Source organism: Centruroides vittatus, unplaced genomic scaffold (genome assembly GCF_030686945.1).
Source record: "Centruroides vittatus isolate TY-2023 unplaced genomic scaffold, ASM3068694v2 contig_824, whole genome shotgun sequence".
NCBI classification, from domain to species: domain Eukaryota; kingdom Metazoa; phylum Arthropoda; class Arachnida; order Scorpiones; family Buthidae; genus Centruroides; species Centruroides vittatus.
This window is the reverse complement of record NW_027122537.1, coordinates 1512558-1531996: the sequence shown is the minus strand read 5'-3', so window position 1 is coordinate 1531996 and position 19439 is coordinate 1512558. Positions and strand designations below refer to the sequence as shown.

Below are 19439 nucleotides of genomic sequence, written 5' to 3'. Positions count from 1 at the left end.
AAGAAAAATTTCATACAATCAAGTTAAGATAAAAGTAACAAAAACATTAAACATTGACATTTAAATAAAAATTATATACTAATAATAATAATAATAATAAATCAGATCATTCTTTTGAAAGAAAGAAACAATATATATAATACATTCCAACATATAAAATATTAAACAAAAAAATAATAATAATGAAAATAAAAAAAGATAAGATACATCAATATAATTTTTAGAAAGCATAGTTTTCATTTGAAATACTGTCATAATTTCATTTTTACAAATTTATGTGATGGTATAAGCTGTTAAGTACAATATATACTGTATTTGCACTCCATAAAATTTAGAACACTTGCAATATTCAAAATATAAATATATACTGAAATAAGAAAAGTTACAAATAAAGCCTGCTTTAGGTATCACACTATTGTGACATTAATATCACAGTTTATCCATCACAAAAAATAAGGATAAATTAAATATTTTTTAAGAGTTGACATATGTTGGTGGTTCTTTGGTTCATTTGAAAACTATATCAAGTACATAAAGAAGCAACAACAAATTTCAACAAAAGTGCTTCTAAAACAAAATATTAGAGAATTAACGTCATTGAATAGATCCTATTATGAATGAAATCCAAACGCATGAAACAACTTAGATTTAAGACCTGTCCCTTGTGCTTGATTTCCTGCTTGTTCAGTATCTGTCTGATGACCACTGTTTTCAGTTCTCTGTGTAATTGCTATGGCAGATGTGGGCTGCATGAAAACAAATATTGAAGAACAATACTTGTATAAATTTTTAATTGCAGATCTTCAGATATTTATGAATATATGGATTAAGATATAATTTTATGAAAATTAAAATTTATTTAACATGAAATTTTTTTACCATGTTTCATAACTTACCAAACTTTATATTTTATGTTATTACAGGAAGAAATTTTTATGAAATTATAAGTTTAATAGAATTTTTTAAACAAAATTTCTCAAACTTGTGTATAATAGACATTATTGTAGAGTTTGTAACTTTATTGTAGATATTTCAAAATAAAAGTTGAGTTTTTGAAAAACAATAAAAATGTATAATAATACTTTGAAGAAATAGAGAGATCTAATAAAACTTTCAAATTTATATACCATTTTAACAAAAAGTAGATGTAATTTACAATACAATATAATGAAATTTTAATTAATCAATATAATAATAAAATTTTTCTATTTAATATATGAAGAAATTAAGTATATATTTTACTCTAAAAAAAAAAAATAAACTAAAAAGTTCTGTGATTATATTTTGTTGCGTTTTCAGTGGAAGTTCAAGCCAGACAATTATGGACTATGGCAATCTTATTTACAGTTTTATTTATTTATCTATTTTAACTTAGATAAGATCAGCAGCACACTTCCATATTTATAGTATTCTTCTACAAATAACTAATTTGTATTAAAATCTAAAGACATGCGCAGATTTCGTATTTCAATCTGAGATTAAAACCAACAATCTAGTAAACAGAAAATAATACCTCAAATTCTACTGCAAGATTTGCAAAATTTACTTGACAAGCATGCAAAATGCAGTCTTTTATTACAATAAATTATTGGAAATGAACTGTAATTTTCTGGGTTTGTCTTCTGATTTGTATATTTTTATTAAAGTAGATACACCCAAGTTAAATAACTTGATTGTATCTACCTTAATAAAACACTTTGCGAAAAAAAAACAATTCTGATGCAACTAATTGTCTATCAAATAGAAAATTGATTCAGGTAATATCTATGGAAAAACATGTTCTGAGTAGAAGAACTCAGAACATGCTTAGTCTTAAAAAAAATAAAAAATATATACATATTTTATGCATCATTACAACTTTACTCAATTGCATAAAAAACTGAGGAAACTAAATAATCAACATTATTATTACATATCTGATGTAATAGTAATATACAAGATATAAGCCAAGGCAAATTCAATAATAAAATTACTAACACTGTTTAAGAAATAATGTAGATTACAAGATTGAGACTAATAATATTGAAAAAGTATACAGTAATGCAGCATGTACCAATACTCACAGCTGCTAGGGGACATTTGCATTCATTGTGTGGTTCAAAAAATCATGTTGCCAATATCAAACTGCACCAGAGTTAAACAGTAACCTCCATTTTTGATAGCCAGAGGCATTACATTTATAGGTTAGTGAGATCCATTGCAGGATGTATGGACAATACAGAGAGTCATATGTCTCTGAAAAAAAGCTTGCAAGTGGATTTCAAAGTTCAAGAAAGGCTGAGCAAATAGATATTGAGCCACATAGACTTTTAAACCTGTGCATTTTGTAGCAATGTGCATGATTCTCCATATTGTGCATACATCCTGCAATGAATCTCATTAGGTCTAATGGTTTCAGTTGTCAAAAATCAAACAACAGCTTGCTGTTTGAGTCTGGTACAGTGAGATGGCCAACAACATTTTGTAAACTATGTACTGAATGCAAATGTTGTGTGGCATGGCTTACTATTGGTATATACTGAATTATTCTATACCCTTTCATTATTATTAATCTCAATCTTGTACACTACATTATTTTTCTATAAGAGTGCTACTAACTATTGATTCAGCCTCATATATTAATTTCAATGTTTTTGATATTTCTGTTACTCAAAAATTTTTTCAATTAAAATATCCTGCATTAAAAAATAATTTATTAATCAAATATCTTAAGTATCAAATATCAAAAACAGAATTCATAAATTTTACATAATGATAAAAGATAAGGAAAGGAGGATAAAATCCTCTTAAAAAATTCTAAAAATTAAATTTTATACTTTTCAAATTTCAATATCCATAAAAAAAATCTGATACAAGAATAAATTAATTCAGGTTACCTTAAAATATAAGTCTTCATTATTCTATATATAATTTTCATAAAGCACCAATCAGGAAATGTATACAAAAATAAAATTCACAAAAATACAATAGGTTTTGGGATCTTAAATTTAAGCTATCAGTACTTTTGGGAAATTTCTGATGTTTTAAAGCATTTTTAAACATAACTGTAAATTTTATCAGTAAAATAACTTTTTACTGATATAATTTTTTTTTTGTTTTCAACGACTTTACTTTGTTTTATACATGTTTCTGCTTTTTTTGCACATTGCCATGTTTATTTTTGTTTTTTGCTTTTATTTAAGTGTCTTTTATGGGGGCATTGTCTATTCAGACATTACCTGTATTAACTGAATAAATATCTTTTGGAACCAATATTCAAAAAATTCAAAATTCATAAATGAACAAAGAAAGGTATGGGCTAAACCAGTTTATTTTGTATATGTAATTTTTCTTATTTGAAAATAATGAAGACAGTGCACAATATATACCATATTTACTCGCATATAAGACAACCTTGCATATAGGACAAGGTATGACTAAAGATCAAAATAAAGAAAATTAGATTTATTAATATAATTCTAATTTTATTTTGTTTAACCACAAGTGAAATATCAAATAAACGTAAATGCACACATTGTCCAAAAAAATTACTGGCATTTTAAACTTTAAGGAAAAATCTTGTAAATCAACAACATAATTTGTTCATGTAAAGCTGGACAATCTTGCCAATTCTTAACAGTTGAATCCACTCTTCATCGATTACACTTACGAGTTTCTCCAAATTCTGATTTCTGAATAATTATCTGTTTTCACATGGAAATGAATTAAAACTTAAATCGGGCTCCTGTGTGGTTCTGGCATTTCAATCTGGAATTCAATTTAAAAGCTTTGCTTTTCTTATTGCTATTCATCTTTACTCCTGACAATATACAAGAACAATTCAAACAACCCAGATAAAATATTCATGTTTTTAAATACAAGACCTCGGTAAAAAAAGGCAAATAAATGGTTCACAAAAATTATTTGCAAAAAATGCAAAGAATTTTTGTTTGCACATATAGGATGACCTAGGAATTTGAAACTGTTATAAATGAATAAAAACCTCGTCTTATATGCGGTAAATATGATATTTTCTGTAAATTACAATTTAGAAGTTAAGATACTATAGTGAGTAAAAAAACCCCCAGATTAGCACTGGAATGATGAAGGTATTTGTTTACCAAGATAACTGATTTGACTTCTAGTACTTGAGATGATTCAATTATGGATATCTAAATAATTTGAATACTCAAAATACCTAAAATGTTAGCTTTTTGGAAGTTAATTTAAAGAATGTATACTTTATAAAAATTAAAAAATTTTTAAAAGTTACTTGTCTTATCAGTGTTAAGTATATAATAGTACAGTGAACTCAAAGAACTGACCTAAACAACTCACAATAGAGAGTTCATTAAATACAAACAATAGCAGAATCAACAAAATTTTTCATTATATCAAGAATCTTGTATATAAAATTATACAAAAAGAAAAAAAATTATCTTAATAACCAAACTATAGATCTGCCTTTTGTGTTTTTAAATTCTTTAAAAAATTATCACTTTCAATTGTTTCCAAATGTTTTTATTCCATAAAATACTGCACCATTGATTTTTGTTTAAATTCAATAACTGCTTTGTATTACCTTTTATATGTATAAATATAGTTTCAAATTGAATATGTATACTTTGTCAATATCATAACCAATAATCTTAATAGCAACATAATTCTGACCTATATTGACAGACTTAAAATCATTCTATAGCAAATATTACAAAATTTTAAAAAAATTACTTCTTACAAAATTATAACTTTATAGTTTGCATTTAAAATATTTTTTTCCATTTCAAATTATTATTATTTAAAATCAAATTTGTAATTTGTAAAATTATATTTCTGAAAAAAAAAAAAATTCTTCAAAAACTATCTTAGTCACTGATCAGTCACATAATTTAAGTGCAATGTTAATGATCTAATCTACATTGAAAATAAAACAAAATCATACTTGAAAATAATCAAAAAATTTACACTTTTTATTTTAGTAACTTTTTCACAATAAAAACAATTATTAAATTTTTGAAAAATTCTTTCAATTTTAGTATTGTTAGTATTTGAATTTATTCATTAGTTCAATGATGGATTTACAATTTAAAAAAGTGACTTTTCTTCTTTTTCCAAACCATAGTGTTTTATGCTTGTAATCAATCAAATACTATAATGTCAGATATCTTGTTTTAAACTTAAAGGAAAAAAAACACATTAAATTTTAAAATGTCTTTTTTAAACGTTTCAATTAAGGAGTTTTTATTCTTGTAATCAATAAGAAATCACTTAATAGTAGATTACTGTAACTATAATGTATATGCAAAATTTAATCTTAATTGTTAATAAAAGCTTTTCTGTTAAGCTAACTTGAACTTTTCCTTTGTATCATGAAGTAAATATTACTTTGAGTTAGATAATAAAATTTTTATCAAGCAATAATCATGTAGATTCATTTCCAGATGATGATAAATTTAAAAAAACTTAAATGATAATGTAACAGCAGCAGCAGCAGTCAAAGCTGATGATTTGTTAATCATCTATAACTGATAGACATGTTGCTAGCTCTCATTTCATCCACAAGTTCCTTTTTTTAATTTATTTTACTATTTATGTTTTTCTTTTTATAATAAAAATCACATTTTAAACATTCCAGTAAATATAATTAAAAGTTTGTTGCAAACACAACTATTATAATGCTGTAACTATTCAAAGACTGTTGGCAACAACAGTTTTCAACAGTGCACAATTTTGTCATCAAAAAGCATTTTTTTTTTTTTTTGCAGGAAAACCTGACATTTACCTATATATAAATTATTAAACTTTAACAAATTACATTGGACACACATGATTAACATGTAAGCTGTTCTCTGTCCTAGACATATCCCCCACAATATAGTATTTAAATTTCAACTTTTGATAAGTTAAAAAAATGTAATAAAAAATTATAATGAAATTTACCTTTAAAAAATTTTGTTTTACTTACATCATCACTAACATCCATATTTCTTTCATAACAAACACTATCTAAAGATTCACGAGAACCTCTGCGACTACTTTCTTTTGATGTAGGATGTCTTTTTTCCCTTTGAATAGCAGTCAGTTCTGTTCCTAGATATTGGTTTGCTTTCACTTGCCTAACACCTTCAAGAGCCTAAAATGTATATTAAAATTTAGTTGCAAAATTCTAAAATTTAAAACTAATGTTCCAATATTTAAATATTTTAAAAATTAATAATGAATTATTATAAACACAAATTATAGATACTAATAGAAATAAGATGTTAATACTATTAGTAATCTGAATGAACTTATGAAAATCCATTCAAGACATTCATACATTATTTGAAGAATACTTGAATTTCAAACTATATTTCAATTACATTCTTAATTTTATGTGGTGCTTCATAAATTTAACTATATGATTAATAATTTTTCTGGTAATTAAAATTTATGTATTAATTGTATTAGTTAACATAACTAATAGAAACACCCCAGAAAAAAAATATATGAACATAGTATTAAAAATAATATTAAAAAATGATGAAATATCATTTAAATATTAAGAAAAATCAAATCAATATAGAACTTTTTGGCTTTTATAAACAATATATATATATACATACATACATAGTACATCTACTAAGTTTTAGGACCAACATTTTTAGTGTACTGGCTACACCAGCTATTGGCCAACAATAAATTTTGTTACATGCATGTCTTGACTTGTTATATGCACAGTTTTGCAAAGATCAGTGAAGTCATTTGTGCCATGCATAGTTGGATGTGACTGAAAGAGGAGTTCTTATCATAGATTCAAGTACAGAGCAACAAGTGGCAATAAAGTTCTGCTGTAAAGCTGGTGAAACTGTGACACAAACAGTTGAACTGATAATTGCAGCCTCTGTTGATGAAGCACTATCACAATCCAACATTTTCTGATGGCAGCAAAGTTTCATGACAGACAAAGAAGACACTAAAATGTCCCTATAAGTGGTTGTCCTAGTGAATGTCAAAATGAAGATGTAAGTGACAGTATTTGACAACTGCTGATTGCAAATTTTCACTTGTCACAAAGAATGATAGCAACATAGCAATAGTAGTGGATATCAGCAAGGACATTGTGCAGAAGATTGTTACAGAAGATTTGAAGAAAAGGAAGTTTTGTGAAAAATTTTTTTCACACATTGATTGAAGTCAAGCAGTTTCTTGCCAAAACTCAAGATTTCATTTGCTGTTCTCTGCAAATGACCCTTCTCCTTATTTGCCAGACGTGGCTCCTGCTGATTACTTTCTATTCCCTAAAGTACCAGTTAAAGGGGTGTTATTTCAACTTGATTTTTCTGACATCCAGGTAATGTGACAAAAGAACTAAATCTGTTCCAGTTGCAGAGTTCTACAGTAGAATACAGAAACTGTATGACTGTGTAAAGTGATACATAGACTTAGAAGGGATGTATCTTGAAGGGTAAATACATACATAATGGAAATAACTTCATATAGGTATTTTATATTAAAACTTTTCTTCATGTTATTGTAACTGTTACTTCTGTGGTTGGTGAAAAATGGATAAAAAATAGACTTGAAAATGTATATATTTTCTTCATTGTCTTAACTTCAAAAATAGAAGATATCCAGAATTATGTAATCATATGCAAATATAGAATTATTGACACAAATACTGATATTCAACATTGCCAATAAAAATCAATATTTTATCAGTTTAAGTATTTAACTAGAATATTGAGAGAGATTTTTCAGTATTTATATATTGAATGAACCTTGATATCAAGCCCAATATTATCAAAAGTTTGGTTTAGTACAGCCATAGTGATGGGATAGGCAAAGTGAGAAGAAACATAAATGTGTGTGCCAACATGCAAACTTAAAATATTTATTTACAAAAAACTGTGTTTTTTTTTTTTTTTACTGTGGTTATGTTAAGTTAATGTCAATAGAATATTTTAACTGAATGGAAATCAATTAAAATAAATCTTACTTCTCTTCTTGCTCTTAAAGCACAATCTTCTAATGTTTCAGCTGCTTCATATTTTCCTTGTCTCCTATATAATGCACCAAGATTCTTCAAAGTAGTTGCTACTGTGGGACTATATAAAAATTTTATATTATCTCTTAAAACTGTTTTACTTTTAACTCAAATATTTAAATTACCTATCAACTTTAGCAGCTTTATGCCATCCACCATATTCACCATAAGGAGCATTTTCTTTATGTTTGTTTTTATTTTCTTCTCTTTCTTCTGCTACTTGCCATATTGGTTTGTTTTCACCTAAAGTTAAAAATTATGAAGATATTTCATTATACCTGATAACTATAATTTACAAATAAATTTTTAAAATTTTCAGAATTCAAACAGTTTTTATAATTTTAAACAATTATTTTTTTTTTTGATGTTTTCAATACAATGAAATATAAATACCAGGTGGTCAAATGTAAAGTTTACTTGCAAGCAATACACTTAGCAATACTCTGGACCAACTTTGCTTATTACTATCTTGCTATTAACACAAGAAACACTAAGATTAAACAGTATTTGCTACAGACTTGACAACTAACACTTGAAGTACTTTGCATCAAGTCTATTCTCTCAAGTAAACTTTCTTGACCCACTACATAATAATTATTTTAATATGATAAATGATTATAAAATAGAAGAATTTTATGATATAAATCTTAATTAAATTCAAACTTTTTAATCAATAATTTTCAAAACTTTAGGTTGTTTTGGGGAATATTCATGCTTAAAACTTTAATAATTTTAGTAACATCTAGAGAAAAAATTGATTTGTAATGGGATTTGAATCTTCAACTTCCAAAAACTGGTTAAGTATTGATATATTAATTATTATGCCATTTGAGCACTAATAGCAATGTTTCTTCTAAACATGTATAATTTTGAAGTACATTATTACCATATGAATTAAACTTTTACACTGACTAAAGACAGCAAAGTGGCCATGAATATTCCATGGCATTCAGTTAGCCATAATTTAAAAAACCAGTATAATGTGCATGATAGGTGTACACATGTATGTACTGTACATACATATCCTTATATAAATACAAACCTAAAATTATTACTAACAATTCAATTCAATAAATTCATAACAAAGACTAATTCAACCAAACTAAAATTAAGACCAGAACCACCATAACTAAAATTACAAATGAAATCTTTAAAAATAAGATTTGGATTATATAAGGAAATTAAGATCATTCAGAACATACTTGACATGAGAAAAATTTCAAAATAAAATCCAACAGAAGAGCCAGGAGTTAACAAAATTAGCTCATAATAAACAAAACAATAAAACTTAAATACATTGACAGCACAGTTAAAAGTATATTTTGTTGGTACTCTTGTAATACATATACCTAACATCTTTTTTTAGACATTACAAGGAAAAAAAAAAAGTTAATTTCTCCACTTTTCAAAAAACATTTCACTCACTTAATTTTTGTAAAAATTATACATCACAAATAATAAATTATATCTCAAGAAATGAAATTATTAACTGAAATAGATCAGAAATAACCATCAAAAATTTTTTTTAACATTTTAAAACTCCTTTCAAAAAGTTTGAAGAATATAAAATTTTTTAAAATGAAGCAGTTGTATAGCAATTCTTTGGGATTAGGACAAGTGGAATGTTACATAATTTCTATTAAAAAATATATTTGTTGCTGTGTATGAGATTATTTTGTGTAGAAGAAAAAATAGTCTGTGTAAATTAGAGCCAAAGAAATAAGTGAAAATACTGCTGATTAAACAAACATAATACTAGTAAACATTGTAATGCAATTTTATAATAATAATCATCTCTCTTCTCATTCCTCTTTTCAGCTTTATTTGGCAAATGTTTGGGAATTGATAAACAACAAATCCTAGAAAGTACAAGCTGATTCAATAATTTATGTTTTGTAAGTATCAGAAAACTGATTTATAAGGAATGTTCAAATGAAAGTGAAAATCAAGTTATAAAACAATAATAAATGTATTTATTCAAAAGAAGTCTCCATGAACATTGAGACATTTATTCCAACAAGCTGACAAATAACATCTTTGAAGAATCCTGGGAGAACCAGGTTTTCACTGCTTCTTAAATTAAACCTCACTGTCCAATGTAAATCAATTTCCCTTGAGATTTTTTTGAAGAGTCCCAAAAATGTGGAAGTCACAGGGACTAAAGATGAGGCTGTAGGCAGAATGTCTTAACACTTCCCATCCAAAATGGTGCAATGTGTTGTCTCCATGGTCACAGAAAATAGAGCAGGTCATCAGTGTAGAAATTATGTTCACCCTTTTTTTTCAATTACTGGGGTCCTTTACTCCTGGAATGTTATCTCATGGCAAAACCACAACATTGTCAGATAACTGTAAACCTTGGAGAAATTGCACTGTGCTATGAAGTCTAAGCACCATGGCAGTCTCATCTGGTATGGTTTTGTGGTATGACAATACATGACTGCTTATCGTCCACTCCTTCACAGACATCATACCATTTTGGACGGAAAGGGTTAAGACACTCTGCTTATATTGCCAATTTTAGTCCCTGCAACTTCATTTTTGGATCTCTTAAAAAGTATCAAGGGAATGATGCTACTCTGAGCCAGATGTGATAATAAAACAACAAAAACAAACGTTTTCGTTGTTTTATTATCACACTTCTGGGCTCTGCATCAGGTTCTTAACTGTTCCTAGATGGTTATTAGAGTATCTCAAGGGATGTCAATTTGTATCAGATGACAAGGTTCAAGAAGCAATGTGAACTTGGTTCTCCAGCAGCTAGCCCAGATCAAGGACTATTTGCTAGCTTGTTAAACATTGGAATATATGTATCAATGCTCATGGAGATTTCTTTTGAATAAAAACATTAGTTTTATAACCTGATTTTCACTTTCATTTGAAGGTCCCTTATAATTACTTCTTATTGAAAAACATGTAGGATTTCTAACTATTCAATTCTCAGACAATTTTCAAATAAAGCTGGAAGGAGATTGAAGAGAAATAATCATTATAAAACAGTATTGTATTACAATGTTTATAAGTATAACACCTCTGTTACAATTGGCAATACTTTCACTTATTATGCTACAGTGTGTAATATTTCTTTGAATCTGATTAAGGATATCTTAAGTTCATTTTTCAGCATATCTTGTTATTTATTTTTCTGATTAGTGATTATGAATAAAATTTATTCCAATTAAACAATTTTATGATTATTCACAATATTTAAGATAAAATTACCAAAAGATTTTATTCAAAGTAATTAAATTTGACTTCAAATAAAAAGATAATTTTTAAAATTATTGAAATTAAAAAAATAAAAGTAAATCTAAATTAGATTTCATTAATATAAAATCAGAAGTAACATAAAATGTAAATTCAGTCAAATACTAGTCACAAATCAAATAATTCAAATAGTCCTGATTACACTGTATCCAAAATATCATTTACTTTAAATTAAATAATAAATATGCTAAATAAGCTTAACAATTTTACTTAATAAATATGTTGTTATTTACCATCAATACTACCAAACTCTCGTTCATGAGCACGAGTCAAAACTTGTTTGTATAAAATTTCAGCTTCTTTGTATTTTCCTTGTTTTAAATATGCAGAAGCCTGTAATAAAATAATGAACTGAATGAATTTAAAGTTTAGAGGCAAAAACATCAGAAAACAAAAATTTTAAATCTTTTGGAAAAATTTAGTCTATTACACACTTGACTTGTAAGATTTATAAAATAATCCAGAAAAAAATTTAATGGACTTCTATAGTTAAAAAAAATGTATAGTAATTAATTTTTTAATTATGTTAATCAAATACAATGAATATGAGAACAAAACATTTTCAGATAAAAAAAAAAAAAGTTTATAGAAAAGTTTATTATAAGGAAAACTTAAAATTTCATTTAAATACATCAACAGTTTACTAATAAAAATCTGTTCAAGAACTTTAATTTATTAATTTATACTGGTATTTGAAAAAGCTTTAAGTTTAATTGAGTTTAAATGTTTTATCTAAAGATGAGTTAGGAAGGTTCAAAAAACATTCTATACCTACAATAAACTGACCTCTTTATTGAGACAGCATTTTTTTTTCTTCTATGGAAAGAAAAATTATGATGATGTGCATTCTAAACTGAATACCAGAAAATGCAATGCTTGCTGCATTGATCAAATTATCTGTCAGAATGCCTCTATAACTATACAATATTAATCCTGCTCACTCAGGTAATATATTTTCAACCAAATCTTTACCTACAGTTCCTGCTATTTTTCTGCCATTTCACAACAACTTGGAATTGTAAATAAATGTCCTGAGATAATCAGAAAAACTACCATTTCTTTATGAGTTATTTCTCCCTCTAGCACATAATCAGAAAGGACTTATTAATAAGGATGCTGTACAATAAATACAGGCCAAGAATAAGTGATGTGACATTAACCATCAGTGGTTTTTAGCAAAAATTTAATATCCAGATAAATGGCTGGCCCATGGTGATTCCTCAACTCTGAAACTGCTGTGAAAAGACTAATAAGAGACAAACCTGTTTGAAAAATATGATATATTGTGAAAATAAATATTTATTACCACTTTATCATGACAAGGAGACCATTTAGAAATAGCTAAGCAAAAATATAAGAGTTTGACTTGACTGCATTCAAATATTTTCAACATTAAAAGAATCTATTAACAGTACTGTTTGAAATTGATCCAAGGGCAGTTTATCATATAAATATTTGACAACCAATAAATGCTTAAATAAATTATTCTTTTTTGGATTATAGGTTTGCTGTATTCTTACTAGGGTTTCTCTAATGGGATCCCAGGTGTTTTTTAACCCCAGAAAACTCTTCTCATCCCAGGAAATCCCACAAATTTTGTAAAAGTTCACTTTTTTCTTATTTTGCATTAAGGTTGAAGAAATTTTGCAAATATAAAGTATAATTAACTCAAACTGTCAGAATATATTTGTATTTTGACAGTTTTATTAATTTTAAGCCTGCTTATTCATTTTTTAAATTTTTCTTCATTATGGTATGTCATAGATTGTTAATAATACAGGGTGCGGCATCAAAATCTGGACAAATTACACATTTTTTTCAAACATATTTTTTATTAAAAAAAATGAAAAGGTTTACAAATTTTTTTAATCACATTGTTTGCAACATCATACAGAATACATTTATTCAATATAGCCCCCTCCTGCTTGAATGACCGCCTCTATTCTCGGTCTGAATCGTGCACATGCGCACTTTAATGTCTCACGGTCGATATTGGTAAATGCCGCATCAATAGCGGCTCTCAACCATGCGATGTTTGCATGTCTGGTCTTGTTTGTGACCCTTTCAACTACATTCCATATGCAAGTCCCAACATTCTGGCCTCCAACAGCCCAGATTTAAATCCAAGGGATTTAAATCTGGGCTGTTGGGAGGCCAGAATTCTTTTGACCAAAACATGTCGACGTTTGCACCAAATGACTTGTGTGGGCGGGTGCACCATCCTGCTGGAAAACATATGGCTTTCCAGATGACACAGTTTCCATCCATGGCTTCACTACATTTGACAGAGCATGCAAATAAACTTCTTTTGTGACATTTTCCCCTTTGTTCAAAAAAGAAATACGGTGGCATGACATCATCCTCACTGGACACAACACCTAGCACAGGAACATTCGCCGGAAATTTCGTTTTTGCAATAATGGGGACATCTTCTGAGTCGTGGGCAAGCCAGCGGTCATTCCTTTGATTGATTTTCACACCAAAAGTAATAATTTTCTCGTCAGAAAAAAACTGAGTTGTCCAGCAGCATTGTTTTTTAAGGAACACAAAAGCAGGTTACAGCGTTCAACTTGCTTTGTCCTGGCAGCTTCAGAAAGCATCTGTCTCACTTTAATTGTGTAAGACTTGTAGCGAGAGGTCCTCCTCAACGATTCTACACATATTTTCTCGCTCACACCAACAACCAACAACCAACGACCAACGACAATTTTTGGATTGACTGACCTGGATCCTCAAAAATCAGCTCTTGAGCCCGTTAAATGATTTCAGGGGTTCTGACAATGCCATTGAATGATTTCAGGGGTTCTGCCAATGATTTCAGGGGTTCTCCTTTGAGTGAATTTTCCTTGCCGGTGTTGCAAAACTTTCATTGAACTTCTCCGACTGATTGTATTTTGCGACGACATCATAAACAGTCAATCTCGGGTACCCGAAGAACCAAATAATTTCTGTCGCCAAGTGCCCAGCGCAAACACTTTCAATAATCGTGGCTCTTCGGTTATACTCAGCACTTGGTTTTAACATGGCGACTGTTTCGTGGTTAAAATGGTTTAGTACACATGTTAAGTTATTTGAATGCCAAACACGACATCTACCGGTGGTACAGAATGGCGGAAATTTGAAATTGAATTTTGTCCGGATTTTGGCACCACACCCTGTATGTAGCATATTTGTGGCAGGACTCTGAAAATTCATGACTTTTCAAAACCTGTAATATCTTGAATAAGTATTCAAGGTATTGTGCTAATGCTGTCTTAATATTTAACCATGCTCAATAGCTTCAATAACTGCATTATGCCAGATTGTGCAAATTGGGCAAGAATACAAATGAGTACAAAGTCTGCAAGTATGAAGTTTTTCTTCCTAGACCTGATTATTAAAGCCAAACAAACTGCCAAATTATCAGGATATAAGCTCAATGCTGCTATTAAAGCAGCTGAGGTAGACAAATCAAGAATATTAGACAGCAAAAGAAGTACTGCAATGTATCTTGAAAACGAACTAAAAATCCTCAAGGCTACAGGTGAAAAAAACACAACATCTTTCTTCTTTTAAATGCATTAAAGACAATTCCACCCACCTCAGTTGAATGGAAAAGGGCATTCTCACTAGCAGGACTTTTCATTACTAAAATAAGAACCAGATTGAGTGATTGGGGTATTGACCATCTTTGCTTTTTAAAATCTTATAAAAATTTACAATAATACTTTGTATTATGTTTTATTTAAAGAACAAAAATTACCTTTAGAAGTTTGATTTAAGTTATTATTATTATTTTGAAAGTTGCAGAACATGTTAAATTACTTAAAAAAAATGAAAAATAATTATATCATTCAATTTCAAGATTTATTTTATATCTTAAAAATAATTAATTAGATCTTGGGAAACAATTCACTTTTTTCTCAAAATCCTGGGACAAGCAAAGGACCGGAAAATGAAAAACCATAATTCTTATGTATTTTAACTAAATAATCTTATATCTAAAGGTATAGTATTTTGTTTAGCAAATACAATATCCAAAGTTAAAGCATACAATTTATTCAATTCTTTATTCTACATATGCATTTCGGATCGACGTGAACTCTCAACACCTCTTCAGTGTTATAAAATTTGTATGTATTAATAAAGAAACAACCATAGGTGGATATTCAATTTCATGTACAAATGCAAATCAGGTGTTTTATGAGTTTATTTATTTCCTAATCTCGTGTGGATTGTTGGACATTACATCTTATAAAATTTAACATTTTTTCATTTATAATCTTGGTTTAAATCGATATTTAAAAACTTTAAAACGTACAAATTTTATAACATTGAAGAGGGGTTGAGAGTTCACATCAATACGAAATGCATATGTAGAATAAAAAATTGAATAAATTGTATGCTTTAACTTTGGATATTGTATTTGCTAAACAAAATACTATACCTATAGATATAGGATTATTTAGTTAAAATACATAGAAGATTCTTCTTGAAAAATTTAATGAATGTAAGTTTAATAAAATAAATCAGCTTTACAATCATCTATAAAATGTTACAGCACTAAAAACAGTTGTTGGTATTCTTGTTAAATTTTTATCTTTATTCATTTTCCTATTTCAATTTGAATAAGTTTTGAATAAAATATTGCTTTTTGAAGGAAATTCAAATGATTTACAGTGAAAAATTACATATCTAAAATTTAAATCTTTTGAATAAGTTTAAACCTGTATTTCCAAAGTTTAAAAGAAACCTAAATTATTGCAATGATAAATTACATACTCACCAAATTATTTTTTGTTTTTGCAACATTTGGATCATCAGGACCAAGTGTTTTTTCATATATTTCTAAAGCTCTTTGATAATAACGTTCAACTTCTTCATATTTTCCCTGATTTTGACAAAGTAATGCTAAATTATTAAGCTGTTTAGCTACATCAGGATGATTCTTACCCAAAACCTAATTTAAAAAAACAGTCAATTTATTAATTTAAACTTTAATATACAAAAAATTATATAATATAATTTTATCTTTATAAATTAGTTGATACAGAATAGTCCATAAAAATTTTAAAATATTTTTGTATTATAATGAGTTGATCAAAAAGTTTGATTTTAAATAAAAATAACACTCAAATTTTAAAAATTAAAAAATAATTTTATTAAATTACATATGCACCTTTGTTTTCTATCAGTTTAGTCCATCTGTCAAGTAGATCCATTATTTCACATGCAAAGTTCACATACAACACTTAGACAAATTATTGAACTTCTTTCTCCTGTAAACTATTGTACAGGGATTGAAATAAGTAATCTGAAGATGCAGGATCAGTAGAATATGGAATAATGGCATCCCATCCAAATTCCAGTAACTTTTCCAAAATGGTCAAAGATGCATATGATGTAGTACTGCTATGGGAGAAAGCCACATTCTTCTTGCAATGTTGGCCATTTTTCTTTAATGACTGTATTCAGATTATCAAATTAGGAACAGTACTACTCTGTATTAATGGTTGATCTTGACTTAGCAGTTTATAGATATTCTCTGCTAATTCCATCACATGGCTTTGCACAACCTTTTTCAGATATTAACCAGCTCTTGACTGCATTGCAGGGGCATCATTTGACTTTCTCCACTTCACACCATCATAAATAATCCATTTTTTTGTTGTCAGTAATTAGCTGCTTCAAAAAGGAATCATCTGGTTGTTTCAGCAGGAAATCACAATAATCAAAGCAGGCAGTCTGTCAAGCAGATTTCTCACACTCACTTGAAATAGTATCCAAACATCACAGCATGATATATATTCTAAGCTGTGTAACTGACCAACATCCAATCCATAAGCAATATATATCACTTTTGAAATTTCCCTGATAGAGTAATGTGGGTTCTCTTGAATTAATGCAGTATTTGCATCATCATTGACAAATAAACAAACTTTTTGATCAATCCAATATTTTGCATCACTATAAAAATCAATCTGAATTTATGATAATATTTCTAACTTTCAAATTTTTGAAAATACTACTTTAGAAATGTAAGAACTCAAATGAATGTTGAATTTCAAAATTTATGCTATTTGTTATGAATTAATCTGCTCACAATAGATTAGGAATTTGTAAAGATTTATAAAATTCATTTGCACAAACATTTAAGTTATTTATATTGAAAATATAGCAATCATTCAACTCTGTGAGAACAGATAGAACTGAGGCCAATGTTCAATTCAAAATCAATAATTTTGTAATAAAATGCAATATTAAAAATCTAAGATTATGAGTGATCTTTTTATTTATCATTTAAGGCTACTATTTAAATCAGAAAAAAAATTTAAATTTTAAACGAGCAGAAAAATTCATTCGCATATCTTTATAAAAATTTTGATTAAAAAGTAGCAAAAATTTTATTAAGATAATATTAAATTATTTAATTACATCAAGAAACAATATGGTCAAAAGAATCTCACGATTAAATACGATGCAAATAGCTAGTAAATTCCAATTTTCATTTTAACTAAAATAAAAATTATTTTTTTTACAATTTTTTTAGTTACTCATAATTTATTTGTACAGTACATCTATAAAGGAAATAAAGTAGATAAAATCCAAAATATTTGGTTAACAATAAAATACCAAAAATGATATATAGATATTATTAACAATTAACTTATGAAGTTTTGATTTTTATAACTTTCACTTATTTGAAAAAATTCTTTGTAAGGCTTCTTTACATGGCTTTGCATGCTCAAGACCATGCAAAATTGTCCTCCCTTTTGTTTTTTTTTGGACAACGTCTGTCTACTTTCCTTTGAGTACTTTAAAACAGACAAAAAATATTGTGCTAATTTTGACACACTGACTGTAAATTGTGTTGCTATCTTTAATAGAAGCTAAGATAGGATTTGTCCTCATGAAAAACGGTTGGAAGCATTGAAATAATGCCATCTAACAGTCCACTACCAATTACCTATACCCTTGTGCACTTGTATTTAGCCAATATAGCAGAAGCAGGATAAAGTCTGGTTGAATGTTTTTATCTACACCCTGTACATGTTAAACACAAATTAACAAAATATGCCAATGCAAACATGTAAAAATGTTTGATGTCTATGCAGCTAGACTATTGTTTTTTCAAAAAATATTTTACAAAATAAAAATTTGTTGAAGGTAAATAGTCTGTGATAAGATGATTTTTGGAAATTCTATAGATTCAATACAAATGCTTATTATAAAGGCATAAATCAAAGTATCATTAGGACACTCTGAAGCAAAAAAATTTAAAAACTTTACATTTTAATATAAATGTATACCACGATAAAATTAAAAATCATCAATAAATTTAAATAGGTAAATATAAAAAATAGATAGTAATTATTTAAAAATTTTAAAACTATTTATCTTAGACCCAAAATGGAAAATTAACTAATAACTATGTCTTTCAAATATATTTAAAATGATTAAATTTGAAATTTTATTTTAAAAATTATTTAAACAGCACAAACCTTTTCACGAATTTCTAATGCACGTTTACAAAGGGGTTCAGCTTCTTTATATTTTCCTCTCTTTCCATAGAGTACAGCTAGATTATTTAAAGTGGCAGCAACCTGAATAATAGAATAAAAGGAAAGTTATATAATATATAGGAATTGTTTTAAAGTTTTCATTAACAAAAAAAAAAAAGTGTGTCAATTAAATGAATTCTCGAGCTAATGAACAATTGTATATATATTTATATATTATCAATTCACATAAAAGATTTTGATGACATCTACATATATTATTGATATTTTTTACATTAATGGGCAACTTTTAGAATTACTCTACAGTTAATGTTGCAGCAAGAAGAAATTTTAAATTTAAAGATATATTTAGTTAGTTACATTATTTATTTTCATTTTGTTATTTTGAATTTTAGTAGTTGAGTTATGTTAAATCTTGACTGCTCTCTTAACACTTCCCAACAAGAATTTAATTTGCATAATTTCATAGTAACATTTAAATAATAAATAGAATTGCATTCCACTAATTTAGAGTTTAAACATGGCTAAAAAATTAATATTCTACTTAAATTGTTAAATGTTAAAAACACAAATTAAGCTAAATCTTATTTCTTGTAAGTATGTGCAGTATGCGAATCAGCACTATATAAAAGAATACTGTCAAATTGACACAACAAGCCAGCCTTCAC

General features: G+C 27.4%; 1 protein-coding gene across 4 annotated transcripts in view; it reads right to left on the bottom strand.

Annotated features, from left to right (window-relative positions):
• Klc (kinesin light chain) overlaps positions 1 to 19439 on the bottom strand; it is an 82117-nt gene that overhangs the window by 10386 nt on the left and 52292 nt on the right. The window contains exons 7-13 of one of the 4 annotated variants that reach the window (XM_067278862.1): positions 18754 to 18855; positions 16038 to 16211; positions 11506 to 11605; positions 8131 to 8248; positions 7958 to 8066; positions 5945 to 6112; positions 208 to 746 (exon numbers count right to left, since the gene is read on the bottom strand). In XM_067278862.1, coding sequence (XP_067134963.1) covers positions 612 to 746; positions 5945 to 6112; positions 7958 to 8066; positions 8131 to 8248; positions 11506 to 11605; positions 16038 to 16211; positions 18754 to 18855 — 906 coding nt within the window. In that variant the 3' untranslated portion in view covers positions 208 to 611. Of the gene's footprint in view, positions 1 to 207; positions 747 to 5944; positions 6113 to 7957; positions 8067 to 8130; positions 8249 to 11505; positions 11606 to 16037; positions 16212 to 18753; positions 18856 to 19439 lie in introns of those variants that run through there. The other 3 variants (XM_067278864.1, XM_067278863.1, XM_067278865.1) reach the window with 3 other exon arrangements.